The sequence below is a fragment of the Salmo trutta genome, chromosome 1 (assembly GCF_901001165.1).
Source record: "Salmo trutta chromosome 1, fSalTru1.1, whole genome shotgun sequence".
NCBI classification, from domain to species: domain Eukaryota; kingdom Metazoa; phylum Chordata; class Actinopteri; order Salmoniformes; family Salmonidae; genus Salmo; species Salmo trutta.
The window spans coordinates 53,504,872-53,530,104 of NC_042957.1; the positions used below are offsets into that span (position 1 = coordinate 53,504,872).

The window sequence follows — 25,233 nt, forward strand, 5'->3', positions numbered from 1 at the left end:
TTGATTCCTTTACTACTACTACTACAAAAAGTGTTGCACCCACATCTTGGCCAGGTGAAATATTGGAGTCAATATTGAATTATATTGGTGAGAAAGAGCAAACAATATGTCATAATTTCGGAGCGTTTATTGAGTATTTGCTTACGGTAATACAATACAATAGTACAAGGATTTATCACTTGACAGGAAATGTGATAAATTGTTCACACTCAAAACATCTGCATATACATTTTTGATCCCAAAATGAGGCCAATAACTAGGCTTTTTCCTGTTAGTCTATCAGTTTCAGTTAAATGATTGAATCAAAATAAGACGTGTAATAGGCCTAGCTGATTAGAATAATAAAAGCGGTGCTTTATTGTACATTGCTCAAGGGCACATTGCCAAGAGGTTTTTCAGTTTCTGACTATGTTCATGTTTACAATGTCAACATGTTTACAATATCATGCTTGTGCCATCATGTCTGTATGTTTTTACGATTTGAGCTCCCCTTAGATTTTCTTTAAGCTTTCAATAGCTTGCTGTTTTGTGAACTTCCTCCATTCAATTGGAATTTCACCGCTGCCCTGGAATTTTTTGTCATAAAACCTTTCCAGATCTTCTTGAAATCGACAAACAAACCACTTCCAGTACGGAAGTTCAGAGAGGTCTGGTGTGATGCTCCAATCAGCAAATATTGGGCCAGCTTTTCTGTATTCTTTCATAAAATATGTATCCTCTGATTTATGGGAGGGGTAAAACCGGCCATTACTTGCTACTGAAGTTGTACAAAAATCTATCCAAAATTCTACTGAGTTTCTGACGTGGCATCCATTGATTCCTTTAGAGCGATGAAAAGGGACATTGTGATCATATGGATTGTGCCCCTCCATGGAGTTTGTACAGATGGCTTTACAGAAGGGACACTGTACCCAGCAGCAATCACAAAAATGTTTGATCAGAATCTCATCTGGCCTCTCCCTGAACTGCTTCATCTCCAGGAGTGACACGTTACTGAGGCTTCTGTTGATCTCCATGATTCTGTTGGCAAGACCTTCCCTTACCTCTTCTTCGAGGAAGTCAAAGTTGGTTATGTCACAGAAATCACTGAAATGCTTTTCAGCAAATTTAAGCTCATCTTTAAGAGCACTGGAAAGCTCTCTAAGCCACATGTTGGTGTCTCCATTCTTGTTTTTGACTGTATTTGTTGCTGTATGCACTGCATGGCTCACACGCTGCTCTTTACCTTTTATGTTCCCTTCAATCATGGTGAGGATTTTGGACCTATTTTCTATGAGGATATATTTCTCTACATTCTCTCTAATAAATCTCTCAAAGTGTTTCCTTGGGTTGTGAATGTAGGTCATGCACTTGTCAAAGTTTTCCTCCTCTGCCAGTGATGTCAGGATGTGTATCTCCATGTTAGACCTGTTTCCACTGAATGGTGGGTGACTTAATCGCATTTCTCCAGCCAAGTCAATGGCCGTCTGGTCATAGACCGCCTGTACAATTGATTCTTTCAGTGTGTTGCAAATTAACTCACCAAGCACAGCTGCAGATGTGGATCCTTTGCAGTAGCTCTTGAAAATCTTGTTGTACTGTGGTCTCTTCTGCTCCAAGTAAGTGTGGGCATCATTGTTGCATCTGAATTTGCTATGGGAATCTGCAAACTTACTTCCTGCTAGCTCACACACATGAAGTGAAAGATCCACGGTAAACTCCCTTTTAAATCCATATTTTATCTTCGATTCAAATTCCTTAACACTTTCTTTGACATGAATTACTATTTCTTGCATGTAACTGTCACTGTATCCCATCTTTTCTATGGGCTTTGTGTCAATTATCTTCTGGCTTCGTTCGACAACGTCATTGGTGAATGCTCTTATCAATTCCTGATCTGTGTATGTTAGAAAGTTGCTTGGAACAATGACCCCCCAAAGTCTCTTTAAAGCACCACTCACAATATTTTTCTGCAATTGGTCTTTGCTTGGCTTCCTTTTACCAGCTTTTGATTGTTGATCTTGGTGCTTGGATCCAATTACATAGTCAGAATAATTCCCCATGGTACAAATCTGTGGGTACATTCCACAACTTCTCCGGTCATGTATAAGAGACAATTCATTACCGATCTCTTTAAGGATACAAGTCACATCATCCGATATGTTTATGTCCTTTATGGGAGGTGTATCTTCCGTCAACTCAGTAACCCATGTTCCCCAAAGAGTATTGAATTCATTCTCAAGTTGTTTTTCATCCTTTGCCTTGTCCTTCAGTTTTGAGGCAAGTTCTTTGCTCTTTTGGAAGAGCTTGTTTTCATACTGTGTCTTCTTGTCATCCAGCTTTTTGCGTGCATCCCTTTGATGAATAACCTCCTCTAACTTTCTTTTTGCTCCCTTCACAAGTTCATCATGAAGCTCACACATTTTCGTTTGAAATCTCCCTCGCCACTGAATCAACATTTCTTTATCTCTGTCTTCATCAAAGTACTTTTCCATTGATTTGTCCACTTCTTCACGAGTCTTTCTCATTTCTTCAACAAGGTAATGTCTTTCAACCTTCTGAAGTTTTCCATTTTCGATTCGATTGTGTAGTTGATTTTCAATGCTTAGCATGACACTCCTGAGAGCCCAGATCCATTTTCCATACTGAATCTCAAGTTTTCTGTAAACTGCAATTTCTAGTGTGTTTTTGAAGCTGAACACAAACTTTTCGTTCAGCAGTGCATTCCAAAGGTCTTGGATCCTGCTTTTGAGCTGTGATAATGTCATGCCAAAAGACTTTGATGTTTTAGAGAGGATTGTTTTCCTTAGCTCCTGGACATCCTCACTGTAGCATGGGTTTGGTGGGGCCATGGGTGGGCTGCCCTCCCACAGCTGGGAAAAGTATTTCACATCTCTTTGTATGTCAAATGCAATAACATCACTGAAACACTCTGCATTACTGTCCTCTTCTTTGGCAGCTAACTGGGTTATCTCGTCTAGTTTGTCCTGTAAGCGCCTCTTTCCCTCCATGTTTTTCTCTCCAGCCATGATGTCTCCAACATTCTGGTGCACAAACACACAACTTGGAGACAGACTAACTTTCTTCATTCTCATGAAGGCCTGAACAGCTATCTGAATGATGTCTTGCATCTCAGCAGGATTCTCTCCAAATATGTTGATCAAGGTCATGTTTCCAAGACCAATGACAAAAGTTGCAAGTTCATTGTCATGGTGCACTGTTGCCTTTCCTGCCAACTCTAAAGCTCGAAGTCCCTCTGTGTCAACAACAAGAACATAATCAAACCTAAAGTCATCTTTCATCTCCTCGGTCACTTTCAACAGCTGCATGAAAGCACCTCTGGTACACCTTCCAGCACTTACTGCGAATTGCAGTCCAAACATTGCATTCAGCATTGTAGATTTCCCAGTGCTCTGGATTCCCAAAATGGACAAAACAAAGACTCTCTGATCTCCTAGTTTCTTGATAACTTCATCTAAAACCCCATGAATCCACGTCAGTGGCACATGAGCTGCGTCACCATCCATTAGTTCTATTGGGTGTCCCGATATCATAAGTTCTGCCGCGAGCTCTGGAAGGTAAGACACGGTCACCTCACTTTCTCCTTTGCTTTGCCTGGCCACAGATGCATGGGCTTCATAGATCTGTCCCATTTCCCTCAGAATGTGCTCAAATCCAAAGGTTGCTGCTTGCAGCTTTCCTGATATTTTTTCCAGCTCCATTTGTCTCATTTTCAGTTGCTCTGATTTATCATGCTTCTTTTTCAAAGCCAGGACCTCGGACCACTTTTCATCATATTTGTGATGAAGGTCTGAGAGCTCATCCGAGGACAGGTCATCCAGTAGTATCCCTACCCACTTGAGGAAATATGATTTTTCTTTTTCTCCCAGAGATCGTAGACTTGTGATAAACATCTGCATGAGTTCAGTAAAGGCAACGTTATGTTGATGGTGTCGAATTTGCATCATTTCATGTTGTATTTTACTTCTTTCCATCTCTAGATTCCCTTGGAGACGATAAAGGTCTTTATTTCTTTGACACCAATCATGCCACAGCCTTCCTTGACATGGAAGAAATTTTTCTTTGATCTTGGACAGTTCCATTTCCTTAAGCAGATCCGTTATCTGCAGAGCATTAGTCTTCCCTACTTGGCAATCTTCATCATCCTCATCTACTCTAACCCCTGAGTACTTTGCCATGTCCTCAAGTTTGAAGTAGCAACATGGTGTTGACAAATTATTTCTAATGATCCCTTTTAGTTCCTCGGAAACATCTGACTGATTTCTGTCTCTCAAACCCATTTTGTACTTTCCCTTTCTAATTTCAGTCGCAACAGAATCCTCTTCAGTGAGCAGACATATCAGAGGTTTAGAAGACTTGAACAGCTCCTGCACGATTGCCATACTTTTGTCTCCTTTTCCAAGACTTGGTAAAAGGACAACATTGACAGAGGCTTTTTCAATCAGTATGTCACGTTGAATTGCATTCTCTATGGCGTCACCATGGAGATTACAGAATGCAACACAGTCAGTGAAAATATCATTGGGCTTCCCAGCAGGACAATACCATGCAATCTCTACCACCCCATCCATTAGGAGGCAGGTTTTATTGCTTCCTGGACAGTGTCTGTGGAAGAATGTGCTGTGACGTTGGTTGATCAAGTTGTTCATCAGCTGGGATTTTGATGAGGACACAGAACCAAACCTAAAGAATGACACCATTGGTGTTTCTGCCTTGTAAATAGGCATACTTTGGCTGGTGACTATATTAGAGCCATTAGTGGACTTCCAGGTTTTTCTGATTTGTCGAAATGTCCACAAAGGGAATTCAATCTCTTTGGTGAAGAGGTTTGGCACAAGCAAAGGCAAGGCATACTGACACAAGGACAGCTTTGTGACCATGAACTGCTGAAGGAAACTGTCTGAACTGTGAAACACTGCCATTTGGACATCCATTGGGTGAACATGCGTGTTCTTCTTTATATCACCAGAGACTGTGTTCTTGTTGAAAAGGGCATCAAAGGCACTATCTTCTGTTTCTGCGTTATCATTTCTGTTGTCATTTGTGTCATGCATCTCACTATTCTCATCTCTTACAGGAATGTACCTGGCTCTGTAGTCCAGCATCAACAACCTTTGTAGGAAAGTATGAGCCAGTTTGTTCTCTGTTTGGGGTTCGTGTCGATGTTGAGCAGAAGAGCCAATGTTCAGGAAGTCTGCAGTTTTCATCTTATTTTGATATTTGCCTTGAAGGTGAAGTCTGCACATGAGCTCTTCTACCTCTGATTGTTGTTTTTCCACAATGATCTTTTCATTTAAACTCCCCTCCAGTTTAATTTCTTCTCCCTATTTAGTCAACCAAACACATTTTATTTGCTTAACATTCCCCAAACACTATGTACATAATAAACTGTGCATCACTTTTTACACATACACTTCCCTCTGTATTTCTTTGGACAGTGAAGCTAAAATATTCAATTAAAAGTTGTAGCTTCACTTTCCAAATAAATATGGAGGGGAGTGTATAAGTAATATGAGTGGGCTACTAAAGCAATTGTGACTTTACTTCAGTTATTTACCTCATCCTTGTTTCCAACAGCATTGTTGCCTGTGTTTCCAGACAGATGGCATTGTAGGTAAGAGGGAGAGAATAAAAAAAGTTAATATGAGAATGATCAGAGTATTCTCCTATAGTCTAAATTTCGGTGGAATTAATAACCTTTTACAGGGAATGAAAATAACTGTACAGTACTTGAGGCTGCTGCTGCATCACGCATAGGGAACATACCTGGTACAGTAGATGTCTTCTTCCTTTGTGATCTGTCGCCCAAATCTTTCAGTTGCTGTTTCTGCCTCATCTCTTCACCATACATTTCTCCAGTGTAACAACATGGCTGGTTTTCAGAGACCATAAGATCTATCTTTTCAAGTAATGTTATAATCTCTTCTGGATCATCCATACTCTTTTTGCAGGTGTGATACCTATCTCCACACTTTTCAGTGACATGCTTCAGATCACTGTTGTCGTTCAGATCACCCAACGCAGTGTCTGGCTCATTCTCATGGGTAAAGACGGTCATTGCAAAGGCAAGGGATCTTTCCCCAAGCATTGTTTGGAGCCAATCCTCAACCATGTTGTGCTCATAAACATTACCTAATGGTGAAATTAAGAGGAACGCATGTATTCCTGTTTTACACACTAGCTGACTTATGTGATTTTCCAATGATATCTGTGTAGGCTCAGCACTCTGCAAGCCCAGCATGTTGGTGACAGAGACGGAACGTCCACATAAATCATAAATTCTTGGTGCAATGTGAGAGGCTTCATCTGCTTCTGAGTAGAGGTCCTTGTCAAGAAGGAGATTTCCAGGTTCAATCGTCACAGCATTGGGGTCACCAATCAATGCTACATGTATAGTCAGATCAGCTGTAACTGAAACATAATAAAGTAATGTAAAGAACATAGAATTAATGAATGTACTGTAAGTTAACAACACTCCATTTTCACAGCATGTATAGATAAGTTGATGATTGCAGAAGTTCTCTCACCTTTTTTACACAGTGGGAAACCCCTGTCCGTTTTAGATGATGTATTCTCTTGTTTGTCGCTTTGTTTGCTGTCATTTCCTTTGATTTCAAAGACTTCAGGTTCATTCTGTGGAATTATCTAGATGTATTACTATGTTTCAAAATTAAGTATGACATTTTATCATATTAGATATTATGTAACAATCAAATAATCAAATAATAACCATTTGTACATGGGCAATTCCACGATAACGGAATTACACTTAGACTCAGATTTTTTACTTTAAAATGTATGCCAAACAAAAACCATTGATTTCAAACTTTAACAAACCATACAACTATATGCACAAGGACTACGTTGAACAATTTACACGGAAAATTTCACAAAAACACCTTTACTGGAAGAGCTGTGCAGATGCAAAATTTGGTAACAGCATTACAGTAAAATCTCCATCAGTTTGTGACCACGTTTTCCAAAAACAAAATATCTGCTCAAAATTAAGGTAGCGACTCCTGTGGCGGGCCAGGCGCATGCACACTAATACGGTCACCAGGTGTACGGTGTTTCCTCCAACATTACATTTTTTGCGGTGGATGGGTATAATTTGTATGCATAACATTTATAATAGTAATATTAAAAATAACTACATCGGGTAATTTTGTATACATTTATTTTCATTTGCATCGGGCTACTTCTGGGGGAATTCTGGTAAGATGCCGGCAAAGTCGGCTGAATTCCGGTAGACTGAAACGGCCTGATGTACTTGGGCCGATTCTGGACAGTTATTCATTTTAATTCCGGGCCGAGTCCGACACCCGATTCCGGGCCGATTCAATCAGTTCTGGTTCTTGGAAGAGGGCCGCTTCTTGGCCGATTCCTCAATGCTAGCTGGGTAGTAGCCTCAACAGCACTCTGTAGGGTAGCACCATCGTGTAGCAGCTGGAGGACAGCTAGTTTCCGTCCTCCTCTGGGTACATTGACTTCAATACAAAACCTAGGAGGCTCATGGTTCTCACCCCTTTCCATAGACTTATACAGTAATTATGACAACTTCCGGAGGACGTCCTCCATCCTATCTGAGCTCTTGCAGACATGTTGTCCACCCAATCAAAGGATCAGAGAATTTATCTAGGACTGAAAGCATAAGCTACAGCTATCTAGCACTGCAGTGCATAAAATGTGGTGATTACTTGACTCAAAGAGAGAGAAAGACAAAAGTTTAACAGTTTTGAACAAATACTTTTTTTCCACAATGAAGAAGAAGCAAGAGAGAAATATATATATAGAGAGATTGCCTTTTTTTTTTACTTAGCTAGCAAATGCAGCTAGCTAGTTTATCCTTTTGAAACACCCTGCTCTAACTACGGGATGCTATGTTAGCTGACGATGACTATCCAACACAACACTGGATTTCCTCCAAGTCAAGGTAAGCTTTTGATTTTTCAAATGTATTGCCATCGTGGCCCGGCCGATGTAACTTCTTACTGACTGTACACTGTAACATTACTGCATGATTGTAGCGGATTTACTAACGCGTTAGTTCTATTAGCTATGCTCACTCTGACGTTACTTTAGCTATTATGGTGACAATGATGTAGGCTGTGTGTAGTGGTTTGGCTTGGAAAGGTTTTTGCCTGGTCACATACAGCTGATGTGTTGTGCATTGAAGTCCACAAGTGAAGGGAAAAGGAGAGAGAGGGCATAGATGCAAGAATGAATACAACATGGCTGTGTGGTTACGCATGATCAGGGGTATATTTATTCCGCCTATTCTGTTGAAAAACGTTCGTAAACGGAACAAAACGGGGAAAAACATGAATTTGTCCAATAGAAACTCTCGATTACATCCTATATCAGCAAGGTGCAGGCAAGAGTTTGCAAGGCGGTATTGAATGTCACTGTCCATGTGTCAAATTTGTCTCTTGACCTGTGTGCACCTACGTTGTAAACTTCATTCATATGCTAGGTTGTAGCAACATCATAATGGGTATAGGGAAAAAATGTATAATGCATGATATGACATTTTTGGCCTATACCGATATCCAATATTTTCCTTGCCAAAAAAAACAATACCGATACCGATAACCGATATTAAACATTTAAGCGGCCTGTAAAAGAGTTTTAGTACAGTTAAATAGTTAACACACACACATGGACACAGCGGTGTAAGGCACTGCATCTCAATGCAAGATGGTGTAGCAGTCAGACGTCTTTTGTCCTCATCCTGTCGTGTCCCATGTATATGTCTTTTTATATCTTTTTTCTTCGCATATATTTTTAAAATATTTTTCTTAACCTCAACATACTCTCCTGCAATCCGCCTCACCCAATGTGGTTTGGATCTGCTATTTTCTTTTCTTTTGAGCCGGAACCCCAACAGCAGCTAGCCAGCTAACTAGCTACTAGCTAGTAGTCACCTAGCAACTACGTACGGTCATCAGCTACCTTTAGCCCGGACAACTCTCACCAGTCTGCATAGCGCGACTCAAACTCAGACATATTTTTCTCCATATCTCCGGATTCCAACCGCAAGCTCCGAACCTTTAAACCTGGATCATCGCAGCTAGCTAGCTGCTATCCGAGTGGCAACTCTTGGCTAACGCCTCTGTCCCGATGCAAGAACCAATTAGCCTGGAGCTAGCCTTGCTAGGCCCATCTCCCAGCTAGCCGAAGAGGTCCATTAGCCACTCCTTGGGCTACAATACCTATTTTGCCAATTGGCCTGGACCGCCGCCGACCCATCACGGCTGGACTACCAATGTAATTCGCCCGAGGGTTTTTTTCAACTGGCTCCTCCATCACCACATCCCCTGAATGCCCATATGCTAACCTGCTATCCGCGGCCCGCTAGCTGTCTAGAGCATTACATTTACATTTTACATTTTAGTCATTTAGCAGACGCTCTTATCCAGAGCGACTTACAGTAGTGAATGCATACATTTCATACATTTGAATTTCATACATTTTCATATATATTATTTTTTTCCCCCCTGTACTGGCCCCCCGTGGGAAATGAACCCACAACCCTGGCGTTGCAAACACCATGCTCTACCAACTGAGCTACAGGGAAGGCCAGACACAAACCATTCACATGCTGCCAACCAGATGGAAGGACCAGTTCAATGTACAATGTCCTAAACACAATCGAGGAAACACCACCTCTTCCTTCCTAATCTGACCTTTGAATCTTGTTCCACCCACCTTTCTTTGGAGGGCATATAAATGCCGTCCCTTGTGCTCAGAGTCCCATCTCTTCTGCCACACATCTATCAAAATGTCTCTGATCTCACATTTGTCCTCACCTCTACCCAGTGGAACATTAATATATATTATATCTTGTTTTAAAGTTATTTTAGCTAACTAGTCTACAATTTCATTCCATTCCACACCTGAATGTGCTGGGACCCAGCAGAATCTCACTACTAGACCCATTCTCTCAATTCTCCATAATAACATTAATACCTCCAATAGTAGGTCACTCCTAATAGATTTACCAGATGATAAACTATTCAATACAGACAGAGAATCTGAGAATACTATAATTCCAACAGGTTGTACGTCCTCCACCCACTGGAGGACAACTATTATCACCAACAGTTCAACTGAGTACACTGACAGTTCATCTGTTAGTCTTCTACATATCTGCACATCACATTCAGGAAGGTAAACACCTGCTCCTGTGTTCCCACTATCTGGGCCCTTGGATCCATCTGTGAAAAGAGGTAAAAAAGCATAACAACTTCTACCAATGTAATTGTCAACCAGTTTCCCTTTATCACTGACTTCTGACCCAATCTTTTCCTTTTGTCTACCAAGGTTAGATCAACAACAGGATCTGGGAGTAACCATGGAGGAACATCCCCTATCACCACAGAAAAGGGCCAACCTCCAACTCCCTGAAACTACTCTCATCAGCAAGCTTTCCAACTGTCCAACCAAAACCACTGCCTTGTCTACTAGTATATTCCCAACAGTCATCTAGAACAGTAGCAGTGGGATGCTCAACCTCACAGCCTTTCAACCCAATAAGCTAATGACAATTTATTACGTCGTATATCCAAAGGCATCTCACCTGCCTCAACTGGACTATAATATAAATCCATGATATTTTGGGATACAAAATGAGAAAAGGTGAAATTATGATAATACTAAAAAACACCCTTCTAACTAACCCTACACTCATTAAAAACCCACTACCCCCATTCCACTACTTTGACCCTATCTGCTCCTGCACCATGCCAACTAACCCTACACTCATTAAAACCCACTACCCCCATTCCACTACTTTGACCCTATCTGCTCCTGCACCAGGCCAACTAACCCTACACTCATTAAAACCCACTACCCCCATTCCACTACTTTGACCCTATCTGCTCCTGCACCATGCCAACGACCTGGGAGGACAGGACACCACCACTCAACACACCCTGGAACTCTTCTGAAGTCATATCTAGTATGACCAAATACTTCTCTGCAGCTGCCACCAAAACATATTTTTTTCTGTGATTTACATTCCATTTCTGCGGTACAGTTGATAACCATTTGCTATGAACACTAAGAAGCCAACCTTACTGAAGCATATATCACTGGTTGGCCCATCCCTCTGTGCTGTCACAGATCTACTACTCACAGGGATCCTCTCAGGATTCCTCAGCCTTGACCCATCCTCCTCTACTTTCTTCACTGCCTCAGCAGTGACAACCTGTTCCCAACAGTGGGGTCAGTGGGATTGGATAGGGACCCCTCTACCTCCTGGAAGTGACAGATTTTGACTCATATTGAGTGATAAGACTGAGCTATTTAAAAACACTTTTTCAACATTTCAAGATAGCAGTTAGTTCAGTTTGATCTTATTAAAGACATAGCATATTGGACTGTTAGCTTAAGAGGCCCATCGAACAAATTCTTTGGCCACTATACATATTTTGCCAATTGTCCTGGCCCCCTTTTACCACACGGAGCCCTGCTGATCCATGACGACTGGTCTGACGATGTAACAGCACAAGGGGGCTACAACAGACTTCTTCCGTCGCGACATCCCTCTAAGGCCCTTCTGCTAGCTTACTAGTCCCGGCCCGCTAGCTGCCTGAATCGTCGTGTCTCCAGCCTGCCGAACCACTCACTGGACCCCTATGATCACTCGGCTACGCATGCCTCTCCCATATGTCAATATGCCTTGTCCATTGCTGTTTTAGTTAGTAATTATTGCCTTATTTCACTGTAGAGCCTCTAGCCCTGCTCAATACGCCTTAGTTAACCCTTTAGTTCCACCTCCCACACATGCGGTCACCTCACGTGGTTTAAATGATATTTCTAGAGACAATATCTCTCTCATCGTCACTCGATGCATAGGTTTACCTCCACTGTATTCACATCCTACCATACCTTTGTCTGTACATTATGCCTCTATTCTACAGTGCCCAGAAACCTGCTCCTTTTACTCTCTGTTCCGAACGTACCAGACAACCAGTTCTTATAGCCTTTAGCTGTACCCTTATCCTACTCCTCCTCTGTTCCTCTGGTGATGTAGAGGTTAATCCAGGCCCTGCAGTGCTTAGCTCCACTCCCATTCCCCAGGCGCTCTCATTTGTTGACTTCTGTAACCGCAAAAGCCTTGGTTTCATGCATGTTAACATTAGAAGCCTACTCCCTAATTTTGGTTTATTCACTGCCTTAGCACACTCTGCAAACCCGGATGTCCTAATCGTGTCGAAATCCTGGTTTAGGAAGACCACCAAAAACCCTGAAATGTCCATCCCTAGCTATAACATTTTCCGACAAGATAGAACTGCCAAAGGGGGCGGAGTTGCAATCTACTGCAGAGATAGCCTGCAGAGTTCTGTCTTACTATCCAGGTCTGTGCCCAAACAATTTGAGCTTCTACTTTTAAAAATCCACCTTTCCAGAAACAAGTCTCTCACCGTTGCCGCTTGCTATAGACCACCTTCTGCCCCCAGCTGTGCCCTGGACACCATATGTGAATTGATTGCCCCCCATCTATCTTCAGAGCTCGTGCTGTTAGGTGACCTAAACTAGGACATGCTTAACACCCCGGCCATCCTACAATCTAAGCTTGATGCCCTCAATCTCACACAAATTATCAATGAACCTACCAGGTACAACCCCAAATCCGTAAACACAGGCACCCTCATAGATATCATCCTAACCAACCTGCCCTCCAAATACACCTCTGCTGTCTTCAACCAGGATCTCAGCGATCACTGCCTCATTGCCTGAGTTCGTAATGGGTCTGCGGTCAAACAACCACCCCTCATCACTGTCAAACGCTCCCTAAAACACTTCAGCGAGCAGGCCTTTCTAATCGACCTGGCCCGGGTATCCTGGAAGGATATTGACCTCATTCCGTCAGTAGAGGATGCCTGTTTATTCTTTAAAAGTGCTTTCCTCACCATCTTAAATAAGCATGCCCCATTCAAAAAATGTAGAACCAGGAACAGATATAGCCCATGGTTCACTCCAGACCTGACTGCCCTTGACCAGCACAAAAATATCCTGTGGCGTACTGCATTAGCATCGAATAGATCCAGCGTTATGCAACTTTTCAGAGAAGTTAAGAACCAATATACACAGGCAGTTAGGAAAGCAAAGGCTACCTGTAGCCCAAACTCCAAAAAGTTCTGTAAAGTCCATGGAGAATAGGAGCACCTCCTACCAGCTGCCCACTGCACTGACACTAGGAAACACTGTCACCACCAATAAATCCGCGATAATTGAGAATTTCAATAAGCATTTTTCCACCTGGCTACCACCTACCCCAGTCAACAGCCATGCACCCCCCACAGCAACTTGCCCAAGCCTCCCCCATTTCTCCACCCAAATCAAGATAGCTGATGTTCTGAAAGAGCTGCAAAAAATTACTAGCCTGTTCAACCTCTCTTTCGTATCGTCTGAGATCCCAAAAGATTGGAAAGCTGCCGCGGTCATCCCCCTCTTCAAAGGGGGAGACACTCTAGACCCAAACTGCTACAGACCTATATCTATCCTACCCTGCCTTTCTAAGGTCTTCAAAAGCCAAGTTAACAAACTATGCAATCGAGTTTCCGAGCTGGTCGTGGGTGCACCTCAGCCACGCTCAAGGTCCTAAATGATATCATAACCTTCTTTGGACACTGTGTTAACTAACCTCCAGACGAACTTCAATGCCATACAACTCTCCTTCCGTGGCCTCCAACTGCTCTTAAATGCAAGTCAAACTAAATGCATGCTCTTCAACCCATCACTGCCCACACCTGCCCGCCCGTCCAGCATCACTACTCTGGACGGTTCTGATATGTGGACAACTACAAATACATAGGTGTCTGGTTAGACTGTAAACTCTCCTTCCAGACTCACATTAAGCATCTCCAATACAAAATTAAATCTAGAATCGGCTTCCTATTTCGCAACAAAGCATCCTTCACTCATGCTGCCAAACATACCCTCGTAAAACTGACTATCCTACGATTCTTGACTTCGGCGATGTAATTTACAATATAGCCTCCAACACTCTACTCAGCAAATTGGATGCAGTCTATCACAGTGCCATCTGTTTTGTCACCAAAGCCCCATACACTACCCACCACTGCAACCTGTATGCTCTTGCTGGCTGGCCCTCGCTTCATATTCGTCGCCAAACCCACTGGCTCCAGGTCATCTATAAGTCTTTGCTATGTAAAGCCCCGCCTTATCTCAGCTCACTGGTCACCATAGCAACACCTACCCGTAGCATGCGCTCCAGCAGGTATATTTCACTGGTCACCCCCAAAGCCAATTCCTCCTTCGGCCGCCTTTCCTTCCAGTTGTCTGCTGCCAATGACTGGAACGAACTGCAAAAATCCCTGAACCTGGAGACTCATATCTCCCTCACTAGCTTTAAGCACCAGCTGTCAGAGCAGCTCACAGATCACTGCACCTGTATATAGCCCATCTGTAAATAGCCCAACCAACTACCTCATCCCCATACTGTTAATTATTTTATTTATTTTGCTCCTTTGCACCCCACTATCTCTACTTGCACACTCATCTTCTGCACATCTATCTCTCCAATGTTGAATTGCTATATTGTAATTATTCGCCTCTATGGCCTATTTATTGCCTTACCTCCCTAATCCTACTTTATAGACTTTTTCTATTGAATTATTGACTGTATGTTTGTTTATTCCATGTGTAACTCTGTGTTGTTGTTTGTTTTGCACTGCTTTGCTTTATTTTGGCCAGGTCGCGTTGTAATTGAGAACTTGTTCTCAACTAGCCTACCTGGTTTAATAAAAAATACATTAAAAAAAAGAGGCGACACTACAGTCCCTGGTTCGAATCCAGGCTGTATCACATCCGGCCGTGATTGCGAGTCCCATAGGGCAGCGCACAATTGGCCCAGCGTCATCTGGGCCGTCATTGTAAATAAGAATTTGTTCTTAATTGACTTGCCTAGATAAATAAAGGTTACACACACACACACAAACACCACACTGACCAAAAAGGTATTTTGTTGGCATTTACAGTGAGGGAAAAAAGTATTTGATCCCCTGCTGGTTTTGTACATTTGCCCACTGACAAAGAAATGATCAGTCTATCATTTTAATGGTAGGTTTATTTGAACAGTGAGAAACCCAGAAAAACGCATGTCAAAAATGTTATAAATTGATTTCCATTTCAATAAGGGAAATAAGTATTTGACCCCCTCTCAATCAGAAAGATTTCTGGCTCACAGGTGTCTTTTATACAGGTAATGAGCTGAGATTAGGAGCACACTCTTAAAGGGAGTGCTCCTAATCTCAGCTTGTTACCTGTATAAAAGACACCTGTCCACAGAAGCAATCAATCAGATTCCAAACTCTCCACCATGGCCAAGACCAAAGAGCTCTCCAAGGATGTCAGGGACAAGATTGTAGACCTACATAAGGCTGGAATGGGCTACAAGATCATCGCCAAGCAGTTTGGTGAGAAGGTGACAACAGTTAAGAAACACAAAATAACTGTCAATCTCCCTCGGCCTGGGGCTCCATGCAAGATCTCACCTCGTGGAGTTGCAATGATCATGAGAACGGAGAGGAATCAGCCCAGAACTACACGGGAGGATCTTGTCAATGATCTCAAGGCAGCTGGGACCATAGTCACCAAGAAAACAATTGGTAACACACTACGCCGTGAAGGACTGAAATCCTGCAGCGCCCGCAAGGTCCCCCTGTTCAAGAAAGCAGATATACATGCCCGTCTGAAGTTTGCCCATGAACATCTGAATGATTCAGAGGACAACTGGGTGAAAGTGTTGTGGTCAGATGAGACCAAAATGGAGCTCTTTGGCATCAACTCAACTCACCGTATTTGGAGGAGGAGGAATGCTGCCTATGACCCCAAGAACACCATCCCCACCGTCAAACATGGAGGTGGAAACATTATGCTTTGGGGGTGTTTTTCTGCTAAGGGCACAGGACAACTTCACCGCATCAAAGGGACGATGGACGGGGCCATGTACCGTCAAATCTTGGGTGAGAACCTCCTTCCCTCAGCCAGGGCATTGAAAATGGGTCGTGGATGGATATTCCAGCATGACAATGACCCAAAACACACGGCCAAGGCAACAAAGGAGTGGCTCAAGAAGAAGCACATTAAGGTCCTGGAGTGGCCTAGCCAGTCTCCAGACCATAATCCCATAGAAAATCTGTGGAGGGAGCTGAAGGTTAGAGTTGCCAAACGTCAGCCTCGAAACCTTAATGACTTGGAGAAGATCTGCAAAGAGGAGTGGGACAAAATCCCTCCTGAGATGTGTGCAAACCTGGTGACCAACTACAAGAAACGTCTGACCTCTGTGATTGCCAACAAGGGTTTTGTCACCAAGTACTAAGACATGTTTTGCAGAGGGGTGAAATACTTATTTCCCTCATTAAAATGCAAATCAATTTATAACATTTTTGACATGTGTTTTTCTGGATTTTTTGTTGTTGTTATTCTGTCTCTCGCTGTTCAAATAAACCTACCATTAAAATTATAGACTGATCATTTCTTTGTCAGTGGGCAAACGTGCAAAATCAGCAGGGGATCAAATACTTTTTTCCCTCACTGTACATATGTCCCCATTACCAGTAAAACATAATCAAAACCTATTTCTTTCACTTACTTGCTGTGCGATTTTGTTGTTCATTTGATGTTCAGTCGTTTCATTCTCAATCAGGATTTCTTTGCGTGTCAAAAAAGATACACGTCAAATAACACTATTTGACGTGTCAAATAACACAACATAATCTGTTTCAGTAGCTATAGTTAGCTAGCTAACTATATAGCTAGGTGTCATCATCTAAAATAACCCTAATTTATAAGACAGTTCTTATTTGATTAATGGTGGTTGGACCCATCTATGTGAAGCTAGCCACAATAAGGATTAGCCACAATAGTGGACTTTGCAGTTAGCCTTCAAAATAAAAGTATGGCATAATTCTACTATTTGTATTCATTTGCATCACTGTCAATGAAACTTTTTTTAAGGCAAACCGCAAATTCCACTATTGTGCCTAATCCTTATTGTGGCTAGCTTCACAACACATAACCAGGTCAGGTCGAGCCTCACTAGCCAGATGAAGCTAGCTGGCTGCTTATAACGTTAGCGTTGGGCAACAGGGTTAAGTAGCTGGCTAGCTATTTATTTTCATGAACTGAAGTTCAATTTCAATAGGCGAACAACAAGTGGCAACCTAGTTAATACTTACTCACAAGGATTCCTAAATCATTGCTAAGAGTAATAAAAATGACTGCAGTTTTCAGGCTAGTTGTATTGGTGCTAGCTAGGAACCAAGCTAAAGCTAGCTATCCCAGAAGTTGTGGTCGAACAAATTATGCTTTATTACCAACGCGGTATTGTAAACATATCGTTCGTGGCCGCTTGTTTGTAGACGTTTTTGTACAGCTTTGACAGTGCTACTGTATCTTTTCTGACACGCAAAGACCCAAACGGCGTTCCATAGTAATGTATGTCGGGAAGCTAATAGCAGTGACGCTATTACAGTGTGACTCCGGTAGGGCAACATCTGAAAAATAGCGCACTTGTTAGTGTGTACTGGTGCTCGACCAGTCGGTGAAAGCCAACATCACCCACGACAGAGAACGGTTGATTGTCAAGGGCAATGAATTCCATTATCTTGGCTTTGATGGGTTTCTCCTTTGAGTTGTCTTGCTGAAATGTTCTTACTCTTTCAAATGACTTGTTGACTGCTCCATCCACACAGCAGAGATTGTGGGCTAGTTTAGAAATCAGAGAACGGTTGATTGCCAAGGGCAATGAATTCCATTATTTTGGCTTTGATGGGTTTCTCCTTTGAGTTGTCTTGCTGAAATGTTCTTACTCTTTCAAATGACTTGTTGACTGCTCCATCCACACAGCAGAGATTGTGGGCTAGTTTAGAAATTCTGTGTTGCACGTATAGTGCAACATTATACGTGGCGTCATTATGTCATGGACCTTCATTATATAGGTATACACGTCAGCTTTGACATCGGTTTCGTACATCGGGCGTTAAACTTGACATCGGCCGATACCTATGTTGGCATTTTTAGCTAATATCGGCCGATTATGATATGTTCACCGATATATTGTGAATCCCTAGAAAATTTGAGTATCATGTAGTAGCCTAAACCTATTGCTGTTACATTGAACGTCCTCCCTCATCTTAAATGGCACTGACCGCCAATGACATCAACAACATGCATGATAGTCTTTCATGTTTGTGGCATGAGGAGAAATTGACTCCTTATCTTCTAGTCTTTTTAAGAAACAGTTGTGTATTGAAAATGCTTAACCACTTGTATAATCTATTTGCAAACTCTTCAAACAGACATACATACATACCCCACCAGACATGCCACTATGGGTTTCTTCATGGTACCCAAACCAAAAACAGATTTAATGCGTTGCTCAGTTATGTATAGAGCCATGTCATCTTGGAATGCTCTACCACCAGAGGTTACTCAGGCAAAAGCAAGTTTAACTTTAAAAAACAGATAACAAAACATATTGTATCACAGCGCTTCTCCTCTTTCTAAAGGTGTAATTGAACTGTACTGTATTTAAGAATATTAATATGTATATATGAATAGTGTGCAAATATGATCTGTCTTGTCTCTTCGTGTCGTTCCAATATATACGTACTCTTATTTTATTTTAATTTAATGTAATATCTTATGTTGTTCTTGTCTATTACTGATCTGCATTTGTCATGTATTTGCATATTTTATGTGGACCCCAGGAAGAGTAGCTGTTGCATGTGCAGTAGCTAATGGGGATCCTAATAAACTAAACTACCCGTAAACTGTACTCTACTGTTTCTGTACTGCACAGTACTGTTCTGTACTTTTCTTTACTGTACTGCATTGTTCTCTACTGTGTTCTACTGTACTGTGACATTAACTGGATAGAGAGAGAAAAGAAAGAGAAAAATAGATCAACAGAGAGGGAGAGGCTGTCCAGCCTGTTTTCAGTTTTGCTCTGACCACCACACAACAGAAAGAGAAAAATAAACAGTAATGAGCTGAACATAACAGTATGCCAGTGGAAGGGAGGACAGCATCAGATGACCCAACTGTGGTTTGTGACTACTATGATTGCAGTATGATTCTAATTTAATTGCAGTAATTCTGTTACTCGTTTTTTAACACTAAATTCAGAAAATAAACTTATATCAGTAAAAACACTATAAATTATTTGTAGGTCTACCTTTATTTGTTACTTCTGGGAACTATTATTATCTTCCCTCATGAGGGAGAGAAATTAGAAAATATCTTAAATATACAGTATGTGGATTTTTGGTAACAGAAATACACGGCACAAGGCATTGTTTCTTAAACGTACAGGAGGGAAATCATTTCTCAAACTAAATATGAGTGTTAATGTTAGCAAGGTATTTTACTTCAATATTGTGTTTTGATGTACAGTATTATTAATACTTTTGAAGAGTTTTTCTGGAAGATGTTCTCTAAGACACCTTTTCCATCAGTTTGACCAGAAATCAAAGCCTTTGCTTATTCCCAATTTTTAGGATGGAAAAGGGTTGAAGAATGTATATATGCTTCATTTGAAACCCAATTTGACATCCTATGAACTTTACATGTTGGTGCTCATGGGTCTTGTTAATGGAAATGCCTACATACAGTACTCGGCAACTGATGTTCTATTGTGTTTTGCTTTTCATAGATAAATATAGTTACAAACTGTATTTATATTTTCCCTACTGAGGTGAAAAAATGTATCTGGCAATGTATTTTCTCTCGTCAGTAACTGTAAACTAGGTATGCAGTTATTCCGTGTTATGAAGTGACTGTTAAAAAACATGTAGGCTAAACTATGAGTATCAACACCCTTTTTAAGACTACATTCTTTGAACAGTAAACACCAAATCAGGGCTACAGTTAATATTCCTCACTGATTCTCCCCTCTGTGTTCTTTGTTTGAAATGCAATGTTCAAACTCTTCATTACATGAGAATTTTGATGAATTGAGGTGTAGGTACAAGTTGGTATTCTCACCAGGCTTCTGTCAGTTGGATCTTCCAGGTCACCATCTTTGTTGTCTGATTCCAATCGACTTTGAGGGACATGAGGCTGCATTTCTGAATCAAGTGTTTCTGTGTTATTGCTTGTATTTTCTTGAGCATCTGATCTGTGTTTAGTGCAAACCGGTTTATCTCTCTCAAATTCTCCTTTTGACAGTGGGTTAGAAACTTCTGGTATATTGCCTGCATCTTTGCCTTCCTCACCCTCCATGCTGGGTCCAGATTCCATTCTCCTCTGCAAATTGTTCAAGCCACTGGAGAAAAACAAAGAAACATTATCTTCTCTGCATTCAAATGCATAAAGGTCATTCAGTGTAACACCATGATTTATCCATTAATCTCCTACTGAAACATAGTCTGAGCCAGTACCTATATACAGGTAGGCTCTTCCCACAGCCACTATATGAGACTAACTGACAGGCAAGTTATCAAGTTGGTTTGGCAGTTTACAATAAATCAAATTAATTTAACAATATAAAATGTATATGAAATCTTGATAGAAATATTAGCATTTATCTATTGGTCACAGAGCACACTCACATGACCCATTCATTTTCTATTTATTCTGACAAGGCAAAAGTATGCTTATAAACACCCCAGCAAACATGCCCACATTGGCACGATGGGGCCCAATCCCAGGTAAAATCTAAACGGTGGGCTTATTTCAGGCAAAGTGAGGGCTGACCTCACCATATCTGGTGAGCTGCCCACATGGGGTCGATGCGACTTTGCTTATCGGCTCCACATTGGGCCCAAGGCATTCGCCCAGTGTGGGCAGCCCATATCTGGTGAGGTCAGCCCTCACTTTACCTGAAATAAGCCCACCGTTTAGATCGGCTGCCATTATTGGGCCTCAATATTAGCTCATGGAATTGGCCTTATGTGTATTGCCCACCCTATGCCAAATTAATCCATTTTAATGATTAACTATAGGTATTTATTGATTTATAATACATTTTTTACAAGTTTAATCAAGTACCGCCATAGGAATGCATAAATAGTATCATCTATGATAATTTATGAGCTATTTAGCAAATATGTTACATTGTATCAGAAAGACAACTGAGTTGTTACTATCATACATATTTTTAATTAGAAAAAGTTTCTAATAAGTGTTGGGCTGGTATGGGCTTGGTGTGGGCTAGCCCGTGCCCACTGAATTCCCACATGGGGACAATGCAGTCATGTTTTCTGTGACTCTATCCTGATATTCAGAATAGTTGACAGAATACAATTACAGAATAGTTTTTTGTCAGCTAAACAGTGCTGAACAAAATGACCAACCTGTGTTACCAAAGCACATATTTGATATTCAAATATTTACAGCAGGATTTCAGGATTATTTCAACCCTCTCACAAACTTATGTAACTTGTTAAGTCCTGCAACAGGCCTCTCCCCAGTGGTGCCGAATTGGCTGCAGCCATAAACTTTTTGTATCTTGATAAGATCTGTTTCTTCTACATTAGATACTGCATACAGTAATTCATTTGTCTTTTAATACCCCATGAAATGATATTGCATTATATTGTTGCACTCCCAAGTGGTGTGGGTGGGGAGTGCCCCAGTTCCAGGCCAAAGCCACACCCAACAGCCAGCAGCGCTGGCACGCAACCATTGGTTGATGCATGAAACATCTGAGCAGGGGAACACCACCGTTAACTGATTAAAAGAAAACTTTAACTAATCAATTACTTTACCAACTAAAATATTGTAATCAGATTACAGATACTTTGAAAAACTAGATGATTACTTCTTAGATTACTTTTAAATTCAGTAAGGATGTTTGCGAAAAAAAATACATTGACACCTGTTTTCTGAATTACTTTCAACGCAGCATTGAAAAAAGGCACAAGTTTAAGTTTGTTCCACCTGAGCGAGTCTGACAACAAGTCAGAGACCACTATGATGATGCACCAAATGCATTTGATGGATCAGTTTTACCTTCTGTCTCTTTAGGGGAAAGTAATCTAAAAGTAACTGAAACTAATCAGATTACCGAGTTTGGGTAATCGAAAAGGGATGTTACTGATTTCAGGTAACTAGAAACTGTAACGGATTAGAAAGTAACCTACCCAACCCTGGCCGTCGGGCACCAAATTGCTATAACATATGTATTCGGCGCATGTGACAAATACAATTTGATTTGAAGTTTGCAGCTGTGCCCATAGTGGAAGTATTTTAGTTGCAGTTTTATTACTTTATGTTAAACCTTCAGAACATTAATAAACACACCAGCACTGCATGGTTTTAACCTTTGCTACTATGTATTGAACCCCTGAATTGTCTGTCTTTTCTGCCATCCTAATGTCAAACCCTGTGTTCTGCTAAAATATGAAGAACCTAACAGTGCACAGAATAAGCTAAAATATATTCTAAATGAAGATAATCTCGTCATCTAAACTGGGATGAACAAACAGTACTGACACGAGTCACATTCCTTGGAACTCAAATATAAACATTTACAAAAACTCTCAGATCCATCTAGCAGGCAGATGTAAATGTAACGATCTTAAGAAAAATACACACAAAACTATGGGAACATTTCCAAACAATCTCTAACTATAAAGTAACAAAATAATCACTCACTTAAGATATGTCACCCACTCTTAAAGAAGTGTTGTTCATTCGCCGTCCTTGCAATTTGACACAGGCAAACTGATGTCCCGTAGGTACTTATTGAAAATATTCAGGCATGATTTCCTTGAAATCACATGTCAACCAGTAAAACGAAACTAAAAGTAGACCTATAGCTAGTATTATGTCACATTGCCCTCAAAAAAGTAACTGCAGGGTTTCCTTGAAATCACATGACAGCTTGTATACTGTGACCTGATTTGCAATAGTGAGTAAATAACTAACAAAACTAAATCAGCGATCATGAATCTCAGTTAAGAGCTTAAAAACATGTTTAATTTTGATGTCAAACAGAATAATTTAAACAAGAATTTCAGACATACTGTATTGTGTTAGGGCTGCGTCAATTCAATCTGGTATCAGAACAGAATTTAACACTAGGCTACTGAATATATTTTCAGCTGTTTATTAATAGAATTAGTCAAGCCGAATAAATGGTAAAAAAAACATTCCACAATAAGTAATTTCAGAGAAATTTAGGATTCCCCCTTTTGACACCCACTAGGGTGTCACTCACTAAAATACAATACAAACACTTTTATTAATAGGCAATAACGATAACAAAAAACCTTCAGTCCTCCAGCTACACCTAACTTGTACTAGGTTGACTACCAGCCACACAGGAACTTCAAACCTTCACATAAGGAAAGACAAATAGTACACAGGATAAATTCAGAACATATTATTTTAAAAAAACGTATAAAAAGAAGACCTTCCTGCGGCAGTGGCTACACCTAACATGTGTGGGACAGACTCTTTGTCCCAGAACTTTAAACCTTCTCATCCACCTGCCACTACATTCAATACATATGAGAACATTTCGGATAAGCTTTATTCAACCACTTCCTCAACAGCAAACCAAGGATCATCCTCAGACAGACCCTTCTTTTGCCCAGAGCTGGATTCAGTGTCCTCCGGGGTCACTTCCATCAAAAGCATCATTCCGGTTGCTCTGACAACATCTGTAAGAGACTTTCTTAAGCAAGGGATTATACAGGCAACACAACACATCAATAATGGGAACACAAGCACTAGGGTCAGAAATCCAGTAACCACCATAGATGTGTACTTGCCAAAAAAGGTATTCAGCCAATTCCACTCGTCTACCCCCGCTACACCCTTCATTTCAGCAGATAGCTCTACTGGGACTGGACAAGCTTTGGTAATGCTACCATCAGGGCTGGTGTTATTAGGGATAAAAGTACAGCATTGTTCACCAAACATTTTATACACCCCCCATTATTAGCCAATATCATATCCAACTCCAATCTATTTCGTCTAGCGGTTCTAGTGGTAGCCTCTAGTTGCTCAGCCATACCTGTCAGTGCAGTACAAGTATAGTTAACAAATCTCTGTTGGTTATAATATATCCTTCTATATTAACACACACACACACACATCAGTAGAGAACTCAACCCAGCTTTAGGCGGCTGTATTCTTCCACAGTACACATATATTCCTTATCAACCTTGCCACCTGTCTTCTAATCTCCTGCCCACTAAGCCGTTCCCAGGCCGTTGTTTCTCTCCCTAACTTAAGGAGGCTTCTTCTCCTGTTCCTTTCCCAAGGTCGTCTTATCAACTCTGCCCTGCTCATTCTGGTAACAGTGTCTTACTCACACAGTATTGGAATATAGTTTTTAACCCATTATTATAGCCTTATTTTGAATACATTTCAACAGGTTATAAGGTTTCTGAGTGAAATCATTTAGTCAAACCTTTCATTACATCCACCCGATTGGCTAAATATTTCACATACATTATAACACATCTATTTTTATTGGATTCAGAAATTTCACACAAAATCATACTAATTCAGGAAACTCTAAAGATGGTCTCATCTAACATTGGCTCCTCATAATTGAATGAATCCTCCACCAGGCTCGGCGGTAGGTATTTGTCGTCCCATTGGTCTGAACTTGGACTCGGTCCGTATCTCACCATCTGCTCCGTTATCGATCTCTCCAGAACCCTGACACCTCTCGCACAAAAATGAGACCTCTCGCACAAGGGACCTAACAACAACCACACAACACAAACACACTCATACAGGTGAAAGCAGCCCACACCACAATGATTACAACATTTTTCCATTTTCCAAAGGTACTATCGAACCACCCCGTGAGTGCAGTGTCCACCCCGGAGTTTTCTGCTAACTCTTGAGCTAAATTGTTTAGACCGGCCAGGGCCTTGGTCACTGATCCACCTGGAGCTGTGTTATCAGGAATGTACGTACAGCAATGAACCTAATCATTCTACCTACACCGCCCTCTTCTGCCAATAACATATCGAGAGTCAATCTATTTTACCAGGTCATGAGGGAGGTGGCGGATAATTGGTCAGAGAACCTCTTTACTGCATCCCCGGTTTCATTCATGAATCTCTGTTGATTATAAAATATGTCATTAATCCAAGCCACATTTTTATTTATTGTCAACTACCAAAATAATGTAGAGTTAAAGCCTTCACATATTTCATTCATAGCTTTGTATTCATCTGGAACTTCCCTGAGGATGCCAATAGCATCCATCTAGACAAAGCTACTCCCATCCTG

The 25,233-nt window shown here is 41.1% G+C and overlaps 1 protein-coding gene and 1 long non-coding RNA gene across 2 annotated transcripts; both read right to left on the reverse strand.

Moving 5' to 3' along the window:
* Positions 1–109: 109 nt before the first annotated feature.
* Positions 110–22,731, reverse strand: LOC115200055 (interferon-induced very large GTPase 1). The gene is made up of 6 exons (XM_029762744.1): positions 22,633–22,731; positions 20,020–20,299; positions 6,528–6,633; positions 5,767–6,411; positions 5,558–5,586; positions 110–5,324 (listed from the first exon to the last, which is right to left on the reverse strand). The coding sequence occupies exons 2-6, from the start codon at positions 20,272–20,274 to the stop codon at positions 492–494; spliced, it is 5,868 nt and encodes a 1,955-aa protein (XP_029618604.1). The 5' UTR covers positions 20,275–20,299; positions 22,633–22,731; the 3' UTR covers positions 110–491.
* Positions 9,603–10,738, reverse strand: LOC115200092 (uncharacterized). Its single transcript, XR_003879476.1, has 2 exons — positions 10,079–10,738; positions 9,603–9,757 (listed from the first exon to the last, which is right to left on the reverse strand). It is a non-coding gene; the product is annotated as an uncharacterized LOC115200092 (long non-coding RNA).
* Positions 22,732–25,233: the final 2,502 nt, after the last annotated feature.